The sequence below is a fragment of the Lepidochelys kempii genome, chromosome 8 (assembly GCF_965140265.1).
Source record: "Lepidochelys kempii isolate rLepKem1 chromosome 8, rLepKem1.hap2, whole genome shotgun sequence".
Lineage (NCBI taxonomy): Eukaryota > Metazoa > Chordata > Testudines > Cheloniidae > Lepidochelys > Lepidochelys kempii.
Window position 1 is genome coordinate 20239281 of NC_133263.1, and position 20382 is coordinate 20259662.

The 20382-nt window shown below is 44.5% G+C and overlaps 2 protein-coding genes across 3 annotated transcripts in view; one reads left to right on the forward strand and one right to left on the reverse strand.

Annotated features, from left to right (window-relative positions):
- Positions 1-11777, reverse strand: part of CPEB4 (cytoplasmic polyadenylation element binding protein 4) — a 185787-nt gene extending 174010 nt beyond the window's left edge. Inside the window, exon 1 of the mRNA XM_073355775.1 lies at positions 11705-11777. The gene's annotated coding sequence lies outside the window, so the exon portion shown is untranslated. The remainder of the gene's footprint in view (positions 1-11704) is intronic.
- Positions 11778-11974: 197 nt separating this feature from the next.
- BOD1 (biorientation of chromosomes in cell division 1) lies at positions 11975-20041 on the forward strand. Of its 2 annotated transcripts, none has more exons than XM_073355788.1 (4): positions 11975-12364; positions 15093-15217; positions 17468-17662; positions 19119-20041. In XM_073355788.1, exons 1-4 carry the CDS (start codon positions 12005-12007, stop codon positions 19168-19170), a joined length of 732 nt encoding a protein of 243 aa, XP_073211889.1. In that variant the 5' UTR covers positions 11975-12004; the 3' UTR covers positions 19171-20041. The 2 variants fall into 2 exon arrangements, with proteins under 2 accessions (XP_073211889.1, XP_073211890.1); XM_073355789.1 differs by having other exon boundaries at positions 11980-12364; positions 17468-17667.
- The last annotated feature ends 341 nt before the right edge of the window (positions 20042-20382 follow it).

Consider the following 20382-nt stretch of genomic DNA (forward strand, 5'->3'; position numbering starts at 1 on the left):
AATCACACACTGGGAACTCTGATAGGCAAAACCAACACACACGCAAATTTGCTCAACTCCACAGGTTTCTGCTCTACACTGCAATTGCTACCAACCTGAAGAAGGACAGGGTTACAAAATAGCTGTCCCCCAGCAAATTTAAAAAATAGCTCTGTCTTGCTGTATAAAAGGGACAGAATAATGTTTTAACTGAGCTCCTGAATCATGCTAAAACCCTGAAAAGTGGGGCCCCAATTCTACTCTGAATAAACTAGGTTGCAGTTACAAAAATCATGTTCAGAAATGGGAATACAGACCTAGTATGTTTCACAAAACCTACATGTGGAGGCAAACCTGACCTGATAGTGTCTCTTTAAATAAAATATCTTCTATTGTGTTACCCTAATTCCTCCATAATCTGCCCACCAAACCCCTCCCCGAGACACAGCTGTGAAGAAGTGGAGATGGGAGACTTCCTGAAGCACCCAGAGCTCAAGTCTGAATTCATTTTCTTTAAATGTCGATGGATGCAGGAGCATCTGTGCCTGTGTGCTGGGAATGCTGTCTGCAATTCCAGAACTGTCCCTGGCAATCTCTGCTCCTCACCATTACCCCCCAAATTACTGACACAGTTTGTGATTTACTGTTAGTGTTGTCATTTGATTTTTCCAAATGCATCCCCTTCCTAACCAGAGTGCACAGGGAATGGGAAATAACCTCTACTTAATGCTTTGCAGTCCAGTCTATCAGAAAAATCAGCATTGCTGCTACAATGCTGGAATGTTTCAGTTGAAATTGCCACATTGAGTTCAATCATTTTGTTCATGGAGATTGTGTGTGTGTGTGTGTGTGTGTGTGCGCGCGCACACGTACATGTGCACACCCCTCCTTCCTCTGCAATGGCTCCCTATTGTAATTCAGCCGGCATTTCAGCACATACCATGCCTGGCTAAAGCCACCTATTCCAGATTTCTCTGTCTAATCATTGGCAAGGATAAAGCTATTAGAAACTAAACTCAATAACTGGCTTTTTAATTTCATGGCCAAAGGTTGTCAGGACAGTGAAGAGAAATCTGCCAACTATTTCCCTTCCATACAAATCTAGGCTCTTTTATCATTGACATGGGGAGCTGTGGGGCAAACCCAGGAGGGTTCATTTTCCTCTCTGCCCCCTCCCCGCCCCAATCCTTAGTGAGAAAGTTTCCCCCAGAGAATTCTGATGATCAGGGCCTTTCATTTGAAATAATTCTTTATTAAAATAAACACACCATCCCCTGAAGAAATATAATAGCCGAGCATGCAGAGACTGCTCCTGCCTCTGGGATCTGATTAGAGGAGGTAACCCAGGAAAGAGCAAAAGTGATGCAAAAGGAAATCCTACCCAACCCTGCATACAGAGGGAGGGGACTCTCTCTTCCTCCTCTCATTGTCATGGGTGTCTTTGCTAAAGAAAAGCTGCAGTGATGACTTTTATTACCATAGAGAGCTCAAATTTGCTGAGTAAATGGATATAAGCATTGAAGCAGTATTAACTCAGGTTCTGTGCCTGCAAGCATCTCACTGAGAGGGTGTTTAAGGCAGAAGTTGCTTAGCCAGTGATAGCTTGGCTCTTAGTGACAGGGAAAGGAAAGGACAATAATTCACACCCTAGAGTCCCCGGGGGGATGGGAGACAGGACCTCTTACCCCCACCCCCAGGCCCAAACCCTTCTGTTCTGAGGAGACATCTTTTTAAAAAACAAAAACAAACAAAAAAAAATGAACAGCAATGGACTCTTCTTTGCATGTAGTTGTAGTGGAGAGTAGCCTTTTCCTATTACATGAGAATTTTCTTTGAAAGAAATGCTAGTTAACAGCTGTTGTGTCTGGCTAAGCTCCTCGATGGGGAGAAGGGTTGAAAGGGCAGGAAACCTGAAAGAAGGTGGTGATGCTGTAAATTAACAGATAAAAAAAAAGGCAGGAAGTACGAACCTAGAATGGGTGGTGCTTAAGACCCCCAAGGGTGGGCAGGAGTGATGACTGAGTACCACAGTGCCTTCCACTGGGTGATACAAAACAGGTTTCATGGTGACTACCACAGGGGCTGATACAGGGAACTGGAGTGAGTGGGTTTCTGCTTACAAACATTAGACTAAAAGCAGTGACTTCTTTGCTACTTTACTCTATATTTTCAGGTGATTTTCTAAGCATAACTTTTTGCTCATTTGCTTGCCCTGAAATAACCTTTTTTCCTGACTGATAATCCCATCCCCAGGCTGATTATCATAGGACCTGAGTATGAACAGCAGCAATATAGAAGGTTATATATATATGTATATATAAAATGCTCTCTTTTCCAACTTTCCTGACTGAGATGAACTGGACAAAATATGAATATGGTTCCTTCTGGGGCATGAATGCATGAGGGACAGAGTTCACAATGCTGGGGGCCTTCTGCAGCATGAGCCTGATAGAAGAAGTGAGGAATTCTCCTCATGGGGGCCTACATTGTTTTATATAAACCTATGCCAGGGGTTGTTCACCGCAACTTAACGTGTCTGCCTATGTGCTATGGCAATGGAGAATGTGTCCAGCTAGATTTGATAAAACTCTTTATAGCTGAAAGCTCTTTTTATAGTGCCTTTCAGCTACAGATCTGTTAGTTAATTAAGCTCCATAAGACCTCAGTGAAGCAGGTATTATTACTGTACCCATTTTACAGATGAAGTTTTCGAGGTACAGAGAAGCTGGATGGCTTGACTAGGATCACACAGCAAGTCAATCACAGACTCAGGACGACAACCCAAGACTCCTAGTCTGTTGAGCTAACCACTAGGATGCACTCCTTCCTCACAGCTCATTGCTGTTCTGCAATACTAAACATCACTTTATTGTCCCATATTTAGACATAAGCCACAGCATCCAGCACCACACGTCTACAAATAACAAACCTGTTTGTGTAGCCCAGTGCTGATGCTGTAACAGTTCCTGGGGTACCCAGGACCATGAGTCACCCCATTACCAGCCTGTCAGCCACTCAAGCACTCTCCTCGAGGCTACGCCAGCCCTCTCTTTACCTGGCAAATTAACAAAAGGTGCACCTCAGTCCCCTTGAAGCATTTCCCTGTGATATCTAGGCCCTTACGCTGGCTACTCACAGAAATCCCAGATCCTCTGTTCCCAAAGGAACAGGGGACCCCAGTTTTACCTTAAATCGCCATTCCATCACTTTTGATCACTTATAATGAAACACAATATGGTTTATTTAAGAAAAAAGAGAGAGACTCCACTAGAAACAAGAGAGTGATGGTGTAGCGGGGTGGTCACCCCACTCCGGCCCTGAAGAGGTTAAAAGCAGCCCTGGAGAGCGCTGTGGCTGGGAACAGCTAGGCTGATTGGGGGAAGAAGCCACAGCTGTGGCCAAGCCCCAATCAGGCCACAGCTGGCCCTTATAGGAGGGCTGTGGGACAGAAGCTGAAGGAGTCTCAATCTAGCCCTGGAGTAGGAAGGGCTAGCTGCCTGAGAGTGAGGTATCTTAAGCAAAGGGAGCTGGAGATCTCCAGCCTGGTAAACCCCCAGCCTGCAGGCCTTGGTAAAGACCCAAAAGGTACTGGGGCTGCAGAGGGGCAGCCTGAGGATAGGCAGAGAAAGCTGGTCCAACCTCCTTGCCAATGATGAGTGGCCATTCCACTGCAGTCAGCCCCAGTGAGTGGGGCTAGATGATGACTGGCAGTAGCCACTGAGGCAAGGTGGGTTTAGAGGGTTGGGGGTTCCCCTGGGAGGAGAGACCCAGAGCGTGAGGGTACTGCTGGGGCAGAGCCCCGAAGTTAAAGGGCACTGGGGTCCAGGAGGGACACAGGGGCCAGCAGCAGGCGAGACACCGGCCTGCAGAGGGCGCTCTGGGCTAGAAAGAGCTAATTTCCGAGATGACCAGCAGGAGGCGCCGCACCGGTGAAGTGTCGCCTTGCTACAGATGGAAACAAACAGCTGCAATATAAAACAAAGTCATAAAATGCAAACTCAGATCAACACTTCTTAATAGTTACCTCTCCTATCTAACAAGTAGTCCCCGCAACCCCCCCAAGTTCAGTCCATTGCAAAGCTGGCTGATTCCCCAGAAATCAGCCAGGATCCAATCTTTCATGAAACACCCATACTCAACGTATCAGCTGGAAGCAAAAGAGGAGGAGAAAGATCTGAGTGTATTGGTTGATCACAGGATGACTATAAGCTGTCAATGTGATGCGGCCGTGAAAAGACTAATATAGTCCTAGGATGCATCAGGCAAGGTAATTCCAACAGAGATAGGGAAGTGTTATTGCCATTATACAAGACACTGGTGAGACCTCATCTTGAATACTGTGTGCAATTCTGGTTTCCCATGTTTAAGAAAGATGAATTCAAACTGGAACAAGTGCAGAAGAGGGCTGCTAGGATGATCAGTGGAATGGAAAACCTACCTTATGAGAGAGACTCAAAGAGCTTGGCTTATTTAGCCTAATCAAACAAAGGCTGAGGGGAGATATGATTGCTGTCTATAAATAGTTCAGAGGAACAAATACCAGGGAACGAGAGGAGTTATTTAGTTAGGTGCCAATGCTTACACAAGAACAAATGATTATAAACTGGCCATCAACAAGTTTAGGCTTGAAAATTAGAGGAAGGTTTCTAACCATCAGAGGAGTGAAGTTCTGGAATAGCCTTCCAAGGGGAGCTGTGGGGGCAAAAAACCTAACTGACTTTAAGACTGAACTTGGTAAGTTTATGGAGGGGATAGTATAATGAAACCGTCTACAATTGCATATAGCCGATCTGTGACTGCTAGTAGCAAATATTCCCAGTGGCCGGTGATGGGACACAAGATGGGAAGGGCTCTGAGTTACTACAGAGAATCATTTCCCAGAATCTGGCTGTTAGGTCTTGCCAAAATGCTCAGGGTCCAACTGACTGTCATATTTGAAGTCATAAAGGAATTTTCCCCCAGATTAGATTGGCAGAGACCCTGGGGTTTTTTCACCTTCCTCTGCAGCATGGCATGGCTCACTTGGAGCTTTAAACTAGTGTAAATGGTGGATTCTCTGTAACTTGAAGTCTTTAAATCATGATTTGAGGACTTCAGTAACTCAGCCAGAGGTTAGGGGTCTATTACAGGAGTGGGTGGGCAAGATTCTATGGCCTTCAGTGTGCAGGAGGACAGACTAGATGCTCATGATGGTACCTTCTGGCCTTAAAGTCTATGAATCTATGTCTCCTCTATGAATGGATGCACCTTTGGGTCTTTCCCCACCCTGTGATATACCAAATCAGTCGTTTGTCCTTATTCACAGACAGAGTGATTGATCCCCCATCTGTTATAATGTTCCCTTTTTACCTCCAAGTTGTTTTGATTGTTTACATTTGTCTTTGACAGTTTTCCATTGACCGTTTAGAGCTGAGGCAAAGGTAGACAACTGAGCTTTGCATCGCCAGCTAACCAAAAAGGAGTGACAACTGCTTCCTGCTTGAATGGGCCATCACCAAGACACATAATTCCCCGGTGATTAACTTTTCCTCCAAGTCCATAAGGCATAATTTTCAATATAGTTACATTATTCCTTAAATATTACCCATACACACATCTCACAATGATTATAAATTACAAGCTTTCAGCAGAAGCCTCACATGCTACCCTTTATGGATCAATACCATGGAAGTAGTGTATTAGGTGTAGTGAGTTTGTCAGGTCCGAGACAGGAGTTGCTTGTAAAGAACAGTGAACCCTTTGCCAATTGGCACCAATGGACCTCTGTGTCATACAGCCCTTCACTAACGAGCTAGCATCTGCACTGCTTGCCCATACCCGTGCCATTAGCAGGTCAGCTCTACACATAGTATCCTGATGAGGGAAGTGAGAGGACTTTTAGCATGGGCAAAAAACTGCAGTGGGAGATGTCCCAGGGGCCTGTTCTCTTGTCAGATGGGCACAATGGCCTCCCACAGCCTTTTGAGTCATTTGTTAATCTGGAAGAATTTTCACCTGTGACAATCCCAAGTAAATCCCAGACTAGACTCCCCTGCCCTGCTCAATGGACCCTTGTTGCTGCTCTACCCTCACCTTCAGGGACTGGTCTCAGGTGCTGACTCACAGCACCCCAGCCAGGAGCACAGATCGGGCCCTCCCCAGGGCAGAAAGGAGCTGTGGGTTCCTACAAAAGATTGCCTTTCACTGAGTTCCCTGCCTGATGCTGCCTAAGTGGCCACGTTTTATGCAGGCTCAGAGATGTCCCTCTGGCTTCCTTTGCTTGTTCACTACTGATGTTAATCGATTAATAACATCGCTGCCTCACAGCATGACGGGTGACGACAGGATGTACTGCTCCCACTGGCAACTTGTTGCAAGCAAAATCAGAAAGCTTCGGTTTGCTTAGTGGAAACTCCATCCCCAAATAACCGAGCACATCACTGTGGTGCCCTCTAGTGAGACCATCATTATTGTCTTACATTTAGTCTAAGCAACGCCATCCATCTCAAGGGACCCAGGAAAGCCATTTACATTGCTCCTCAGCCCTGACCAGGCCCCCTTGGATCCATGACTCTCTTTCACTCACACAAGGACTGTGGGTGTTCCTGCTGCCTGGGTCCAGCAGTACCCTCACAGAGTGGCCTGTGCTCAGGAAACACCTGGGTTGGACAGGAGCTGTTAGGAACCCCCGTCCCCAAAACTTAGTTGGGTGAGGGGAAATTTGAGGAAGTCAAAGGGCTCTTCCTCCCTTTCAATCACCGCCCATTATCTAGTTCAACCAGATCCTTTCTTGGCTGACAGTTCAGGGAGACCCCACTTCAGGAATGCTGGGGAGATGCTGCCCTGCCACACAGTCATTCCTCCATCCTCCATTATAATGTGTGGCAGCTGAGGGGGCAAGGCGAGTCTCAAACTCCAGGCAGAACTGGGTGGCTGCAGAGAAATGCAGCAGTCCCTAAGAACGAGGCCTCCCACCTCAGGATGCCATGAGTGTTCTGTTGGAGCAGAGCCCAGCCAGGCCACAGAGCTGTGCCTGGAGTCAACTCCCACTGCGTGAGGGACTCAGAATTTGTCCCATATACAGAGATCATTTCAACAACCCAACAATCAGTCAATTCTTGGAAGGAATATTGTTTAACAACACTCAGTAACACTACTCGGTAGTGTGGGACAGGGAGTGAAAAAGAACATTTTAACCAAATGAAAATATAGGGAGAATTTAGGAAGGCCGAATGCAAGTTCCCCAAACTGAAATTTGTCCAGGAGTCGGACCCCAAGATTCACATCTCATTCCCTACCCTTTTTGGAAAGAACATCATGGTTTCCTTAAATGATCATGAGTGGCAATAACCTGGGTTCTTCCTGACCTGAGAGATGATACCTCTAAGGGCAAAGAACCTTTTAGAAGCGGGAGGAGTGAACTTCTCCATGCACCAGCCTGGCTGGATAACGTACAACACTGAGATCATGTGGTCTGAAATCAACCCCAGCAGTGAAGTGAAAAAATTATTGGAGGAAACAAGCCAAAGAAAAACCACGCATATTCCAGAACACAGAACTAAAGTCACATACGCACACCCATATATGCATGTGTCCAAACGAACATATAATGCAGGTATGGCGATACTCATTGCTAGAAATAGGCAGTCTTTTGATACCGAACAACAAAGTATGCTTTATTACTGCCGTATGTAGTGAACATATGTAGTGGTGTGTATATAGTGCATTGCCTTACGGTTGGTATAACCTTAACCTATGCCTGTGGAAATCACTGCGGCAGGATATTATGGCAAACAGCTTAGTAACTTTTTAAAAGGAGGCTGATATGTTTATATGAATAAGGATAGTGCCTGCAGTTGTAGGAGTTGGAACAAAACTACAAGGGATCTCAAACCTCCTGCTTCAAAGCACAAGCTGATCGCTAGTGGCAGTGGAAAGTAGATTGTTAGTGGTCGTCAGGAAGAAATGTCACCCCATGGGATAATTTTGCATGATTAAATGCAGGGGGGGAGTTTTACACCTCAGTTTGAAACACCCAGCATTGGCCAATGTCAGAGACAAGATACCAGATTAGAGGGATCGATTTTCTGCTCAGGTAGGACAGTTCTCATGTGTCACAGATTCCCAGCTTGTAATACAGAATATTGTATACTATGCAATATGCTGCAATGCACACTCTTTCCAATGTACATCTCGCTGCCTATATATGCTGGCTTTTTTTCCCTCCTCCTAGCTGCCAGATGGCGTGGGACAGTTTATGCTGCTTCTCAGAGCTGCTGAATTTTAATCAGATGAAAAGGACAATGCATTGCATGCAGAATTTTGCCCCCCCTTTCAACACCTGCTGCAACACACAGAAAGACCTGGATGCGGGGCTACTCCCTTACATTGTACTTGGGGTGAGGGCATCATTGTAAGAATCATACTCATCTCGCCATCCCATTTTTGAGATAGGAATATACTAAGTCAAATTCATCCATAATGTAACTATAGAAGTCAAAGGAGTTAAAACAGAGATGAATATGCCTCCCCCTGAAATTGCTCCCTTATTTTGCTGTAGCTTTAGGAAAGAACTGACATGAAAGAGACACACTGGAGAGATATGTTCTCTTTTGGGGTACATGTGTGGAGGGGGATTGATTCACAGCCACCTTCCTTTAAGTCTTTTTGGTAGCAGAAGTCCTGACCAGGTTCAGGAGAGACAATGGTTCAACAGTCATGTCAACTGAGATATGCTAGTCACCAAGTTTGGTGCGCTGGCAGTAAAGCAGAATTTAGGCTGGTCAGACAATCAAGTAGTCAGATTCACTGTGCATGTGTATGTCCTGTATGTTAATGCAGGGCTGACTTGGAACCAGACCTTTTGTGATCCAGAGGTAACAGGCTGTAGGTAACTCTTTACATATCTTGAATACAACATGGCCAAGCAACAGGATGAATAAATCATCCTGAAAGACAGCACAGCATGACTCAGAAAAATATTGGTAGACAGACAGGTATGATAAATGCTGGTGGTGGTTCCAGTTCCCAGCAGACAAGTGTCTACATCAGCCCTTGTTTACACTCTCAGCAGAGAAGCCATAAGAATGAATGGCCCACTGAACTTCCTCTTGCCACTAGAGGTAAGTGAACCAAATTCTGCAGTTATTTATACTAATGTTAATTAGGGCTGTCAATTAATCACAGTTAACTCATGCGATTAACTAAAAAAATGAACTGCAATTTAAAAAATTAATCATGATTAATTGCACTGGTAAACAATAGAATACCAATTGAAATGTATTAAATTTTTTGGATGTTTTCTCCATTTTCAAATATAGTGTACAGTGGTCATTTTACATTATTATTTTTGATTACAAATATTTGCACTGTAAAAATGATAAAAGAAATAGTATTTTTCAATTAATCTCATACAGGTACTATAGTGTAATGTCTTTATTGTGAAAGTGTAACTTACAAACATAGATTTTTTTTGGTAACATAACTGCACTCAAAAACAAAACAATGTAAAACTTTACAGCCTTCAAGTCCACTCAGTCCTACTTCCTGTTCAGCCAATCGCTAAGACAAACTTGTTTACATTTACGGGAGATACTGCTGACTGCTTATTTACAATGTCACCTGAAAGTGAGAACAGGCAGTCACATGGCGCTGTTGTAGACGGTGTTGTGAGGTATTTACATGCCAGATATGCTAAACATTCATATGCCCAACATGCTTCCATGCTGATAATACTCATTTAAAAAAAAAACAGTGTTCATTAAATTTGTGACTCAGCTCCTTGGGGGAGAATTGTATGTCCCCTGTTCTGTTTTACCCACATTCTGCCATACATTTCATGTTATAACAGTCTCAGATGATGACCCAGCATATGTTCATTTTAAGAACACTTTCACAGCATATTTGACAAAACACAAAGAAGGTACCATTGTGAGATTTCTAAGGATAGATACAGCACTCAACCCAAGGTTTAAGAATCTGAAGTGCTTTCCAAAATCTGAGAAGGACGAGGTGTGGAGCATGCTTTCAGATGTCTTAAAAGAGCAACACTCAGATGCGGAAACTACAGAACCCAAACCACCAAAAAAGAAAATCAATCTTCCACTGGTGGCATCTGACTCAGATGACCATGCGTCAGTCCACTCTGCTTTGGATCGTTATCAAGCAGAACCCGTCATCAGCATGGAAGCATGTCCTCTGGAATGGTGGTTTAAGCATGAAGGGACATATGAATCTTTAGCGCATCTGGCACGTAAATATCGTGTGATGCCGACTACAACAGTGCCATGCAAAAGTCTGTTCTCACTTTCAGGTGACATTGTAAACAAGAAGCGGGCAGCATTATCTCCCGCAAATTGTAATGAAACTTATTTGTCTGAGCAATTGGCTGAAGTAGGACCGAGTAGACTTGTAGACCCTAAAGTTTTACATTGTTTTATTTTTGAATGCAGTTATTTTTTGTACATAATTCTACATTTGTAAGTTCAACTTTCATTACAAAGAGATTGTACTACAGTAATTTTATTAGATGTTGATTGAAATATACTATTTGTTTTTTTACAGTGCAAATATTTGTAATCAAAAATAAAGTGAACATTGTACACTTTGTATTCTGTGTTGTAATTGAAATGAATATATTTGAAAAGGTAGAAAACATCCAAAAATACTTAAATAAATGATATTCTATTATTGTTTAACGGTGCGATTAATCACGATTGTTTTTTAATTGCATGATTAATTGTGATTAATTTTTTTAATCGCTTGACAGCCCTAATGTAAATCCAGAGTAACTCCATTAAAGTTAATAAATGTACTCTGGATTTACATTAGTGTTCCTCAGAACAGAATTTTCCCCTAAAACTAAACCTACAAAAATAGTTCTGATTATTAGGGCTACACCTTAAATGCAGGAACTATTAGATCTTGATGTAGATGGTAGCACTGACTACAGCACTTAGTGATGGGGTAGTCTTCCGCTATTAGAGAGACATATAGGAGGAAAACAGACTGTGTTATTGCTGTTACAAGGCAGGGGATTACCTCTTTGAGTCACTGAGGAGCGTACTAAAATAAATGACAAATCAGCAGGTGTCTTCAGCGAATTCTGGGACGCTGTCCGGAAACAGAGAACCTTGATGGACATCCAGGGATCAAAGGGTCTGCATGTTCCATTTAAGGACAGCGAAACAATAAGAAAAATATTCTTTATCCCAAATATTTTAATGCACGATCAACAATAATCTCAACACTACAACCCTGCGGCCCTCTAGTCAACTTTCCTGCCGTTCAACCGAGGGCGATTGCCAAGGGCACAGCCTCCCCCGGTGGCCACATACGTGTAGTACACGCCATCCTAGTCCCCTGGGGGGGCTGTCCCGGGCGGCGACCTGTAAAGTTTCCGGTGCTGCTAGCGATCAGCCTGATTCACCACCACTCCGACTGCGTCGGGCACATGGCACGGGGGCCACCGGGGCTTGCGGTCCCGCAGCTCGGTAACATCTGCCAGGACAACGCGCTTTCGGGACGGGCGCCGCACCAGCTTCCCCCGAAGCCGGCAGAGGCGCGACTGACCCGGCGGCACAGTGGGAGGAAGGGTGCCCTCGTGACTGCGGCACCGGGCTCGCCGCCCTGCTCCGTCACGGTCCCCCCCCGCCGGGGCAAGCCGGGGCTCGCCTCACGGGGCTCTGAGGGAGCTACACGAGTGAGCGGCGCGCGGGCGCTGCCGGGGCAGGGGCCGTATAAATACCTGAGCCGGGTCTCCGGGAGCAGAACTCAGGCAGCTCCGCTGAGCTGAGCCCGGCCCGCGCACGCGCACGCGGCCCTTCCCCTCCCCCACGGGCGCAGGCAAGGGCCGGGAGCCGCCGAACCCTCCGCGCACATGGAGGCACAAAAACGACAATTCCCAGAATGCAACGCCCAGCCTGCCGCGCCCCACGGCCTTCCGGGCTGGCGCCGCGGAGCACGCTGGGAGTCGTAGTTTCTTTACGCGGAGCAATGGCTCACGTCCTATAAGAGGCGTGCCGAGTGAAGGACTTCCTTTCCCATAATGCAGCGGAACGGATCTACGCAGAATGTGGCGCGCCGTCGGCGACGGCAGCGGTGCCGGTGGCACCGGGTGGGCTGGGAGCAGCGGCTGCGGGGTCCTGGCTGCGCCGGGTACCAGGTGTGGGGCATGTCGGAGAGCGGCGGTGCCGGCGGCGCTGCCCCAGGCGGGGGAGGCGGCGGCGGCCCTGGAGCTGGGGGCGCGGCGGGGCCCGGGGGCGCGGCTGCGGGGCCCGGCGCCACCGACCCGGCCTCGCTGCCCCCCGGGGACGCGCAGCTCATCGCGCTCATCGTGGAGCAACTCAAGAGCCGCGGCCTCTTCGACGGCTTCCGCCGGGACTGCCTGGCCGACGTGGACACCAAGGTACCGCTGCAGGGGCCCGGCCCCACCAGCGCATCCCCCGGCTACTTGCCCGGGGAGTGGTCTTCCGACGGGGATACATGGGCATTGGGCCTGGTTCCCCCCTGGACCGCCTGGCCGACGGGGGCACCCGGGCCACGCTTCTCAGCCGGGTACCCTCCTGCTTCTCGGAACCTAGTCACCTGGGCGCCCTCTGGCCCTTGCTCAGGCTCCAGCGGCTCTGCTGGGACTGCCTTGCTAACATGGGCAACAGGATGATAAGGACTTCTCCCCACCCACGACCCCTACTTGCAGTCGCTACTTGATTGCTTGGCTGACATGGGTATGAGGCTCTGGGTATCTCCTCACCTTCCTCTTTCAAACAGCAATCCCCAAGTTCTGGTCTCTTGTCTGACCACCGTCCGCTGGTTTCCAGACTCTATCCTGAAAGGGGTTCTGCTTCAGCCACCCACTTCATTGTATGCTCTAGCTTTATTCTGGGGAGCCTAGATCTGTCTCAAACCTGGTTTCCCTTTGTGGGGAGCAGGGCACATGCATGGCCCTAGCCCAGGGCACAGGCCTGCCTTGCCTTAAGATTTTGTGGGCATTCTCATGTCTTGGTTCTGCAGATGTGGTCCTCTGGGCCCCAGCTGCTCCAGCCAAGAAGAGTGACCCAAACTATAAATATATGAGTGGTTCATGGAGTCTAGAAGATGATACAGAGAAGAATATGGGGCTTTTCAGTCTTCCATTTTTGTATCATTGTCTATCCTGTGAGGGCACAAGGTTTCCCCCTCTTGTGTTCTTTTTCTGACTCCTGCATATGCCCTTCCAATTTCTGTGTCCAGGGTCTTCCTGAAAGACCATGGAAAGCACTATTGGTAATTCAGTAAAAGTCACTATTCCCTAAGTCCTTTCTGACTGTGGTGCAGAAGTAGGGGACACCAAAGCTACAGGGTTTGCCTTCACTTGGATGAAACACAGAACTGCCACTGGTCAGGACTTCTGTCAGTCGAAGTCCTCTTGCAGGAGTTGGGTGCAATCCCCACTGTCTTATCACCCTCACAGGGTGATTGGTAACTTTCTGCCTTCCTAAGCTTTGCCTGAGGCTTCAGCAGAATGTGGGCTTCCCTTCCTGTCCTAAACCATTGCAGCATTTCTAAATAACTGTCTTGTTCCAGCCTATAGGCACCTGAACTTTGCCAGTGGGGGAAGTGACTCCCGTGTGTGCATAGCTTGTAAAGTATTCAGGATTTTTTAACGAAGTGCTACTTAAAATGAAAAAATCTTTAAACTTTTGTAACCAACTATCTGCTTTTGCAGTGATGTCACTTGTTTGTTTTGACAATTGCTACTATTCTTGCTGAAATGTTAAGTTATAGCCTTCCTGACAAATGTACTCTAGAGTCATCTGCCTAAGGTATCCTATTTAAGAACACCAATCTCTTTTCTGCTTATTAAAAAATGTGTATTAGAATTCAAAGATGACAGACAGGTACAGCAACAGTGCAAGCTTTCTTAAGCCAGAAGGACCAACGTTGGAGTGGGAAAGTCTTGAATAGAAGTTTTGATTTCCCACCTAATTCCACCTAGAGCATCGATATTGATAACCTATCTGCTCCTGGTGTGTCTGAAACAATCACAAGATTCTGCATTAGACCGTGGAACAGCCACCTATCTGATGAGAACAGCTTTCAGTCACAATAGACCTAAATAGAATTTGAACTGGCCTCCATAGCATATTGTCACGGGTATTGTAATTTTTGATGCTGTCTCTTGTTATGGTGATTCTGGTCTTGCTATAAGACACTTGCCACCTTTTTGCCCTCTCCTTGCACCACACTAGTAACTGGCGTTTCCCCTACACAGTAACATGACCGTGTCCTAACTTCTGAGGAACAGGAAAAGGTAGAATTACAGAGCATTTAACAAAACCGCACCTTCATCCCCCACTTTCCCAGCTCTCAAGTTCCAGTGTTAAAGTGTTACAGTAAGCACATCTTTCTTTATACTAGTGTTAATTATATTTGGTTAAAATGTCTCATAGGAATTTTATGTTGGTTGGAAATCTAACAAGAAACCTGCTTAAATATCTCTTGCATGCACAGGCAATTTGCATTCCCTTCAGCGACTTGGAAGCAGACAGTTGCAAAACACGTGTCCAGCTTTTGCAATTATAATATATTGATAGTACCATCTAGAAACTTCTCTTTGCAATCACCATTTTGTACTCTTGAGTAAAATAAACTTACTTTTGTTCAGAAAAAATACAATGAAGGAGACCTGCCCAACACCTTCAAAAGACAAGCCTAGGAGCTTAAATTCATAACTCTGCTAGACTAAAAATCATGTTCTTAACGAAGACACAGGATTTATGACTTATTACAACAATCTAATCTAGTAACTCCTCTTTTTTTGTCCTTTGACTGCAGTGGTGTTAACAGGCCACTTCACCTTGAAGGGTCCCTTATAATGTGTGTTTACTTATGGTAAACAATCTGTGCTACCTTGTATTTAGCTGTGACACGGAGTACTTTTCCCAGACCTGAAGAACTACTCTGTGTAGCTTGAAAGCTTTTGTCTCTCCTACAGAAGTTGGTCCAATAAAAGATATTACCTCACCAACCTTGTCTCTCTATAAAGGACAAAACTGTTAAATGAAATAGTAATAGACCACAAAAGATGTATTATGAAGCATTCTTGCAAGGAATTGTTTCAAGTTCTTTTAGTTAAGCTGGATTTTTTTTTTAAGCCAGCCTACCAAAATCTGAGGCAGAAAGTGGACAACTTTGTATCTACCCATCTGGACAAACAGGAGTGGAACCCAACAATGAACAAAAACCAGTTACGAAATGGTCTGAGACAGAGTGTGATTCAGTAAGTAAGCAGCATTCAGTAAATTGATAGGAATGTTTTTTGATGAAAACTGTAAGAGTCCCATATCATTGCCCTAACTGGCTAAGTGCATTTGGACAACTAAGGGTTGAATTCAACCTGCTTTGTCCTCTGTGCCCTCCCAGATTTCACTATAGCAGGTGAATGCAGTTTGAGTTAACTCACATCACCGCAATGTTCCTTGAGGACAAACAGGCAGTTTCCCAGAGTAGGGTTATAGTCAACATCCGTTGAGGTGTTGAATATGCTGTTGAAGTGAAGCATTCTCTACCAAAGCGTTGCATCATACAGATAACACGATGGTTGCTAGCTAAGCTGCATATGAGGTGTGGAACCGAACTTGTGGTCTTCTGCTTCAGAAACAGGCATCTACCACTTAAGCAAAAGAAGGATCTCTTATTAGGTCTCAGAAGCTCATACTTCTGTTCTTTGCAAACCTCCAGCCACTAGTGGGCAGTAATCAAATTTAGGCTAGTCCGATTCCATCCAGGAGATGGCACTGTTGGCACAAGTAGAGAGGACATTAAAGCCACAGGGTTTTTTTTGCTTGGAGTTGGTTGGTTGTTTTTTATGCATTTAATACAAACACGTCCATGGAGTACTAGGCTTACTAACTCCTCCTGCTACTCCAGTTTACTCTGCAACTTGGGCCACTGGCAAACTTATTGAATAAACTCCAGTGTTTTCAGGGAGGCCATGTTCAGTTTTATGGAAACATGCACACACAGTTTAGAAAAAAGCTTTAACTTGTGGATTTCTCCTGAGACTCTGGTGTCTGAAACTGGTGCCTAAGTAGCACCTCAGTAAAGTGGAGGTGTGGGGTGGGGGGGAGGAGGGGTGTTGGAAATAGATAGTAGGGCAAGGGCAGAGAAGAATCAGGGAAATGGAGACAGAAGCTTTTAAGTTCAAAAAGAAAATAAACATACAGCAGTAAGTGTCTTGCATGAAGCAAAATTAGAATTTCAGTGCAAGTAGCAGGAACTACAGATGTCTACTTCACATACAAACTGTTTGGCCTAATCAGTGAGGATTGTTACTTGCCCTAATGACCCTGAGATCAGGGTAGAAGTTAACTAGATATACTGATTTTTGCGTTTCACAGTATTGCTTGAAGGGGCTTGTGTGCAAAATACAGCAACAACAACAGAGAAGTGTGGCCAACAATCAGAAACTGACAGTAATGGATTAATAGTACTAGAGTAAGACTTATTAGTCTTTTCACTAGGGTAGAATGGCATTTGTACAGTGTTACACACCAGGGAGCTTATGATTAAAATAAACTTTGCTCCCTTTTAAACACAGGTGAACTACTGGTATAGGCAATAACTACACAAGGATTAAGGGTTTAGAGTACTCAAGTTACTATGAAGGCTGCAAGAATAGGATAGAGTTGAAATGTGCAAAGATGTTTACGTGTCCCTATCCCTCATTGGATAAAAGTACACACATTCATCTAACTATATTAGACTTTATTTGATGTCCACATGACCTTAAACAGTGGATGTGGTCATGAACATTCACTCATGAACATTCACCGCCGTGTTAGTCTTGCGGCTGGTTTTCCAAATGCTAGGCAATGTCTCTGTTTCCCCTCCCCTGGTCTCTTGCAGACATGACTTAAACCCAGACTGCCCTTGTCCAACAGTCCAAGATTCTGACGCAGCTGCTGAAGCAATAAGTCACTTCAGTTACCAGCCCTCGTTTCCAAAAAAACTCCTTATGTTTTGTGCTATATGCATTTGTTTGGTTTTTTTCTTACAAAAAGTACCTGCCTAGACTGGATGTTTCAAGGAGCAGGTGATGGTAATGATATTGGGGTAAAGGCCTCTTCTCAATTTGGATTGTTAGCCCCCCCAAAAAAATCACTCTCACCTGCTCTCCTCCTCATACATTTTGTTTGCCTTGTTTGTGCCAAAGCAAGTTTTTGTTTGCTCCTCTGAACTCATTTCAGCATGAGCACTCCTGAAGTGGCTCCCATCCAGTATTTCGTTTCAGTACCTGGGAGACCAGATGTCAGTTGTGAAGACTGCAGGGGGAATAGAAAAATTGATAGGTGGAAATGTCTTGGTTTGTGTGTGGTGACTGGAACACCTCCCTCCTGAAGGAGCTACCAAGCAGCTCTCACCATATTAATGCTAATTGCAGCTGACATGAGGGCTCTGGAGAGTTCCCAATGGGAGTAGAGGGGAAGTTGCTCAGAGTAGCTCAATGACTCCTTTGTCTTTGCCCAAGGTCAGGGATGCTGGAAGCTGGAGTGGACAGAATTATTTCTCAGGTGGTGGATCCAAAACTAAACCACATCTTCAGGCCGCAGATAGAGAAAGCGATTCATGAGTTCCTGGCTGCGCAAAAGAAAGAGGAAACTGTGCCAGCTCTTCCACCAGAGCCTGAGAATCAGGATCCTCCTGCTCCATCCCAAGATGCCTCGTAAGGTCTTGTATCATTGCACCTTCCCACTCACTCCTAGTTAGCAAACCGTAGTTTGTATAGCATTAAATAGGGAACAAACTACACTGGCCAGCGGGCCAGGACCCTGATATTCTGTCCTGGTTTGGTATCAAAAACACTACTAGAAGAAAGAACTAGACAGTTCTGTAATCCTACAGTTTACAAACCTTAAGTCAGAAATGCAGACCTTGTACCACTGGAAAACTGGTTGTGGTATTCTACCTGGCTAAAGGTTTTCTTTCTGATCATCAGCTTTTTGCTAAAACATCTAGCAGCTATACTAAGTGGCTGCTGAAAGCATAACCGAATCGGAGATAAGGATGATGCAATATGATTATCTAGGACTAGGGAGGAACACTCTGGCCAGCAGCTATGCTTTCAGGGCTGGTTTTGGAACAATGATCTAAAAGGACTTTGGTCCTTTAAAAGCAGGTTGTGAGAACTGCAAAAATTGAATTGAGTGAATAAATTTCCAGTGGATTAAAAAGTAAGAAATGCTGAAATACAAGCAAAAATTGAGCTAAGGACAAATATGCAGATTGGTTTCTTCAGTGGAACTTAAGTTTGAGTTTGTTTCTCTAACAGTTTGCTAGTACTAGAAAAAGATTGATGCAGAGGTTAGTGTCCTCTGAAGTGAATAACGGCTTCTTCAAAACTTGACAGCATGGACTGATTTACAGCTGAACAACTTATATTTTTCCAGCTAGAAACTGAGGAAGTTCTGTGTTGGATATGAGTTTGCTCTGGCTTTAGGGATTAAAATAAACCTTTCAAGTGATGCTCTTCATAGGGCTATTTAAAAAAAAAAAAAATACTTTTGCATCTTAACACACACAACTGTTTACCCTATCTCTGTCAAAGAACTTGCCTTTTAACATGTCTGAATTGACTGTTCAGGTCCTCTGAAAGCTCCCATTATAGGTGGCTGAGGTACTTTTCTGGAGCAAAATGTTTCAATCTGAAACTTGGAGTGTAGGGAAATTCATAGTGGCATTATGCAGAAGGAAATTAAAATGCTTTCTAATTGCTCTCTGCTAATGCTTTTCAAAGGGAAAAATTATCTTGGTCCTACAGTAAATGTTATATTCATAAGGGCCAACAAATAACATGACCTACTGTATCCATCATTAATCCATTCTTTTGTTGAATGCTGGTGGCAGTAGCTTCCCAGATAGCAGCAGAATTTAGAGAAATTGACCAATCTGAATTAAAGTTGTGACACACAAGCTTAACTTCCACTGTCCAGCTTGCGTTAGCTCAGTTGTATGTAGTATGCTGCCTCACCAATGTCCTACTTCACCCTGTCGTATTTCTGGCTTAATGTGAATTTACAAATCTTGAACTCTCCAAGTGCTGCTGTTTAACTTGATAAGACTTTTTATTCAACTACATTTACTCTGAAAGATAGAATCCTGTAAACTTTTTTCTTTTACAGTGTGTTCCTGGTACTAAAAACAGCTGCAGTTGCAAAATACAAGTTTGGTTAGATTGGGAATGGACTATTTATTCCATTTGACACGAGACTACAGTCTGCTAATGAAGATTGATCATGATACCAGAACTGAGGAGAGCATTAGTAAAATTCACATGCACCCAGAGTGCCTAATGTGGATAGGCTCATCATGAAGCTTGTTTTGCTATTGATAGAAATCCAGAAAGAATCATGTGTCCTTGCTGATCATGCATTGGGGGTGGAGGGGATCAAATATCTCTTGCATGGAGGAGCTAAGAAAGGGTTTGGATGTGATACTAGTATGACTTGTTAAGGTTAGGAGAAGGAAGAAGAAAAGTATGTAAGATGTTTATGAGCCTCTGAACGTAGTTTTTTGCATAGTTCCTGGAAGGCAGCTATCATGAGATTTATTTTAAAAAGTTTGATTTGGATCAGAGGAGAAATGGTCAATAAGTTTTATAGCTTCATGCTTGTTTACTGCATAAAGAATTATTCAGCATTGGATGCCAAATTGAATTTGTTGCTATATCAGTGCCTGTCTTGAAAAGAGGATGTTCTGGATTAAAACAACTGGAAAGAACTCTTCAGTGTCAGTTATCCAGAGATACTTAGAGACCAATTTCTAGTAGATTTCTGGAAACTAGTGTTTAAATTTAGCTATGTGAATAATATCTGACTTAGTCATAGCTCTTATTTCCCAGGGAGACTTCGGAAGCAGGGACTATGAGTGGGTGAAGAATCTGACACTTGTGTTTTAACTTGAAGGAGTTCTCACCCACAATATTGTTCAGGTTTTCATGCTTAAAGGCAGAAGGTCTCTGGGAAGGCCATCAAGTCAGGAATGTGATCAAGTATTCTGCTAGCACATGTCTTGATCTTTTATAATAAAAAGTTGAAAAAGCCTATTTTGGTGATTTCATATTTTTTTTAGGAATCTGCTCAGAGAAGATTAAAGATTGTATCAGAAATCAGTCATTACCCCTAAACCATGCTCTAACCATTATACTACACTTCTAACTAATCATTTCTCCTATTTACAACATAACATTCCAGAATCTACCATGAACTGGGATACACTGAAGGAGATCTTGATTTGAGTTATTCCTTTCCTTACTGTAAAACACCACTTACAAATCGCTGGGAGAAACCTGAGTTTTCTTTAATATCCTTTTCTGTGCTTCACTGTGAGGGCTTCTGAAGATAAAATTCACCAGAAGAATCAAACTAGTGCTGTTGGCAACCTCTG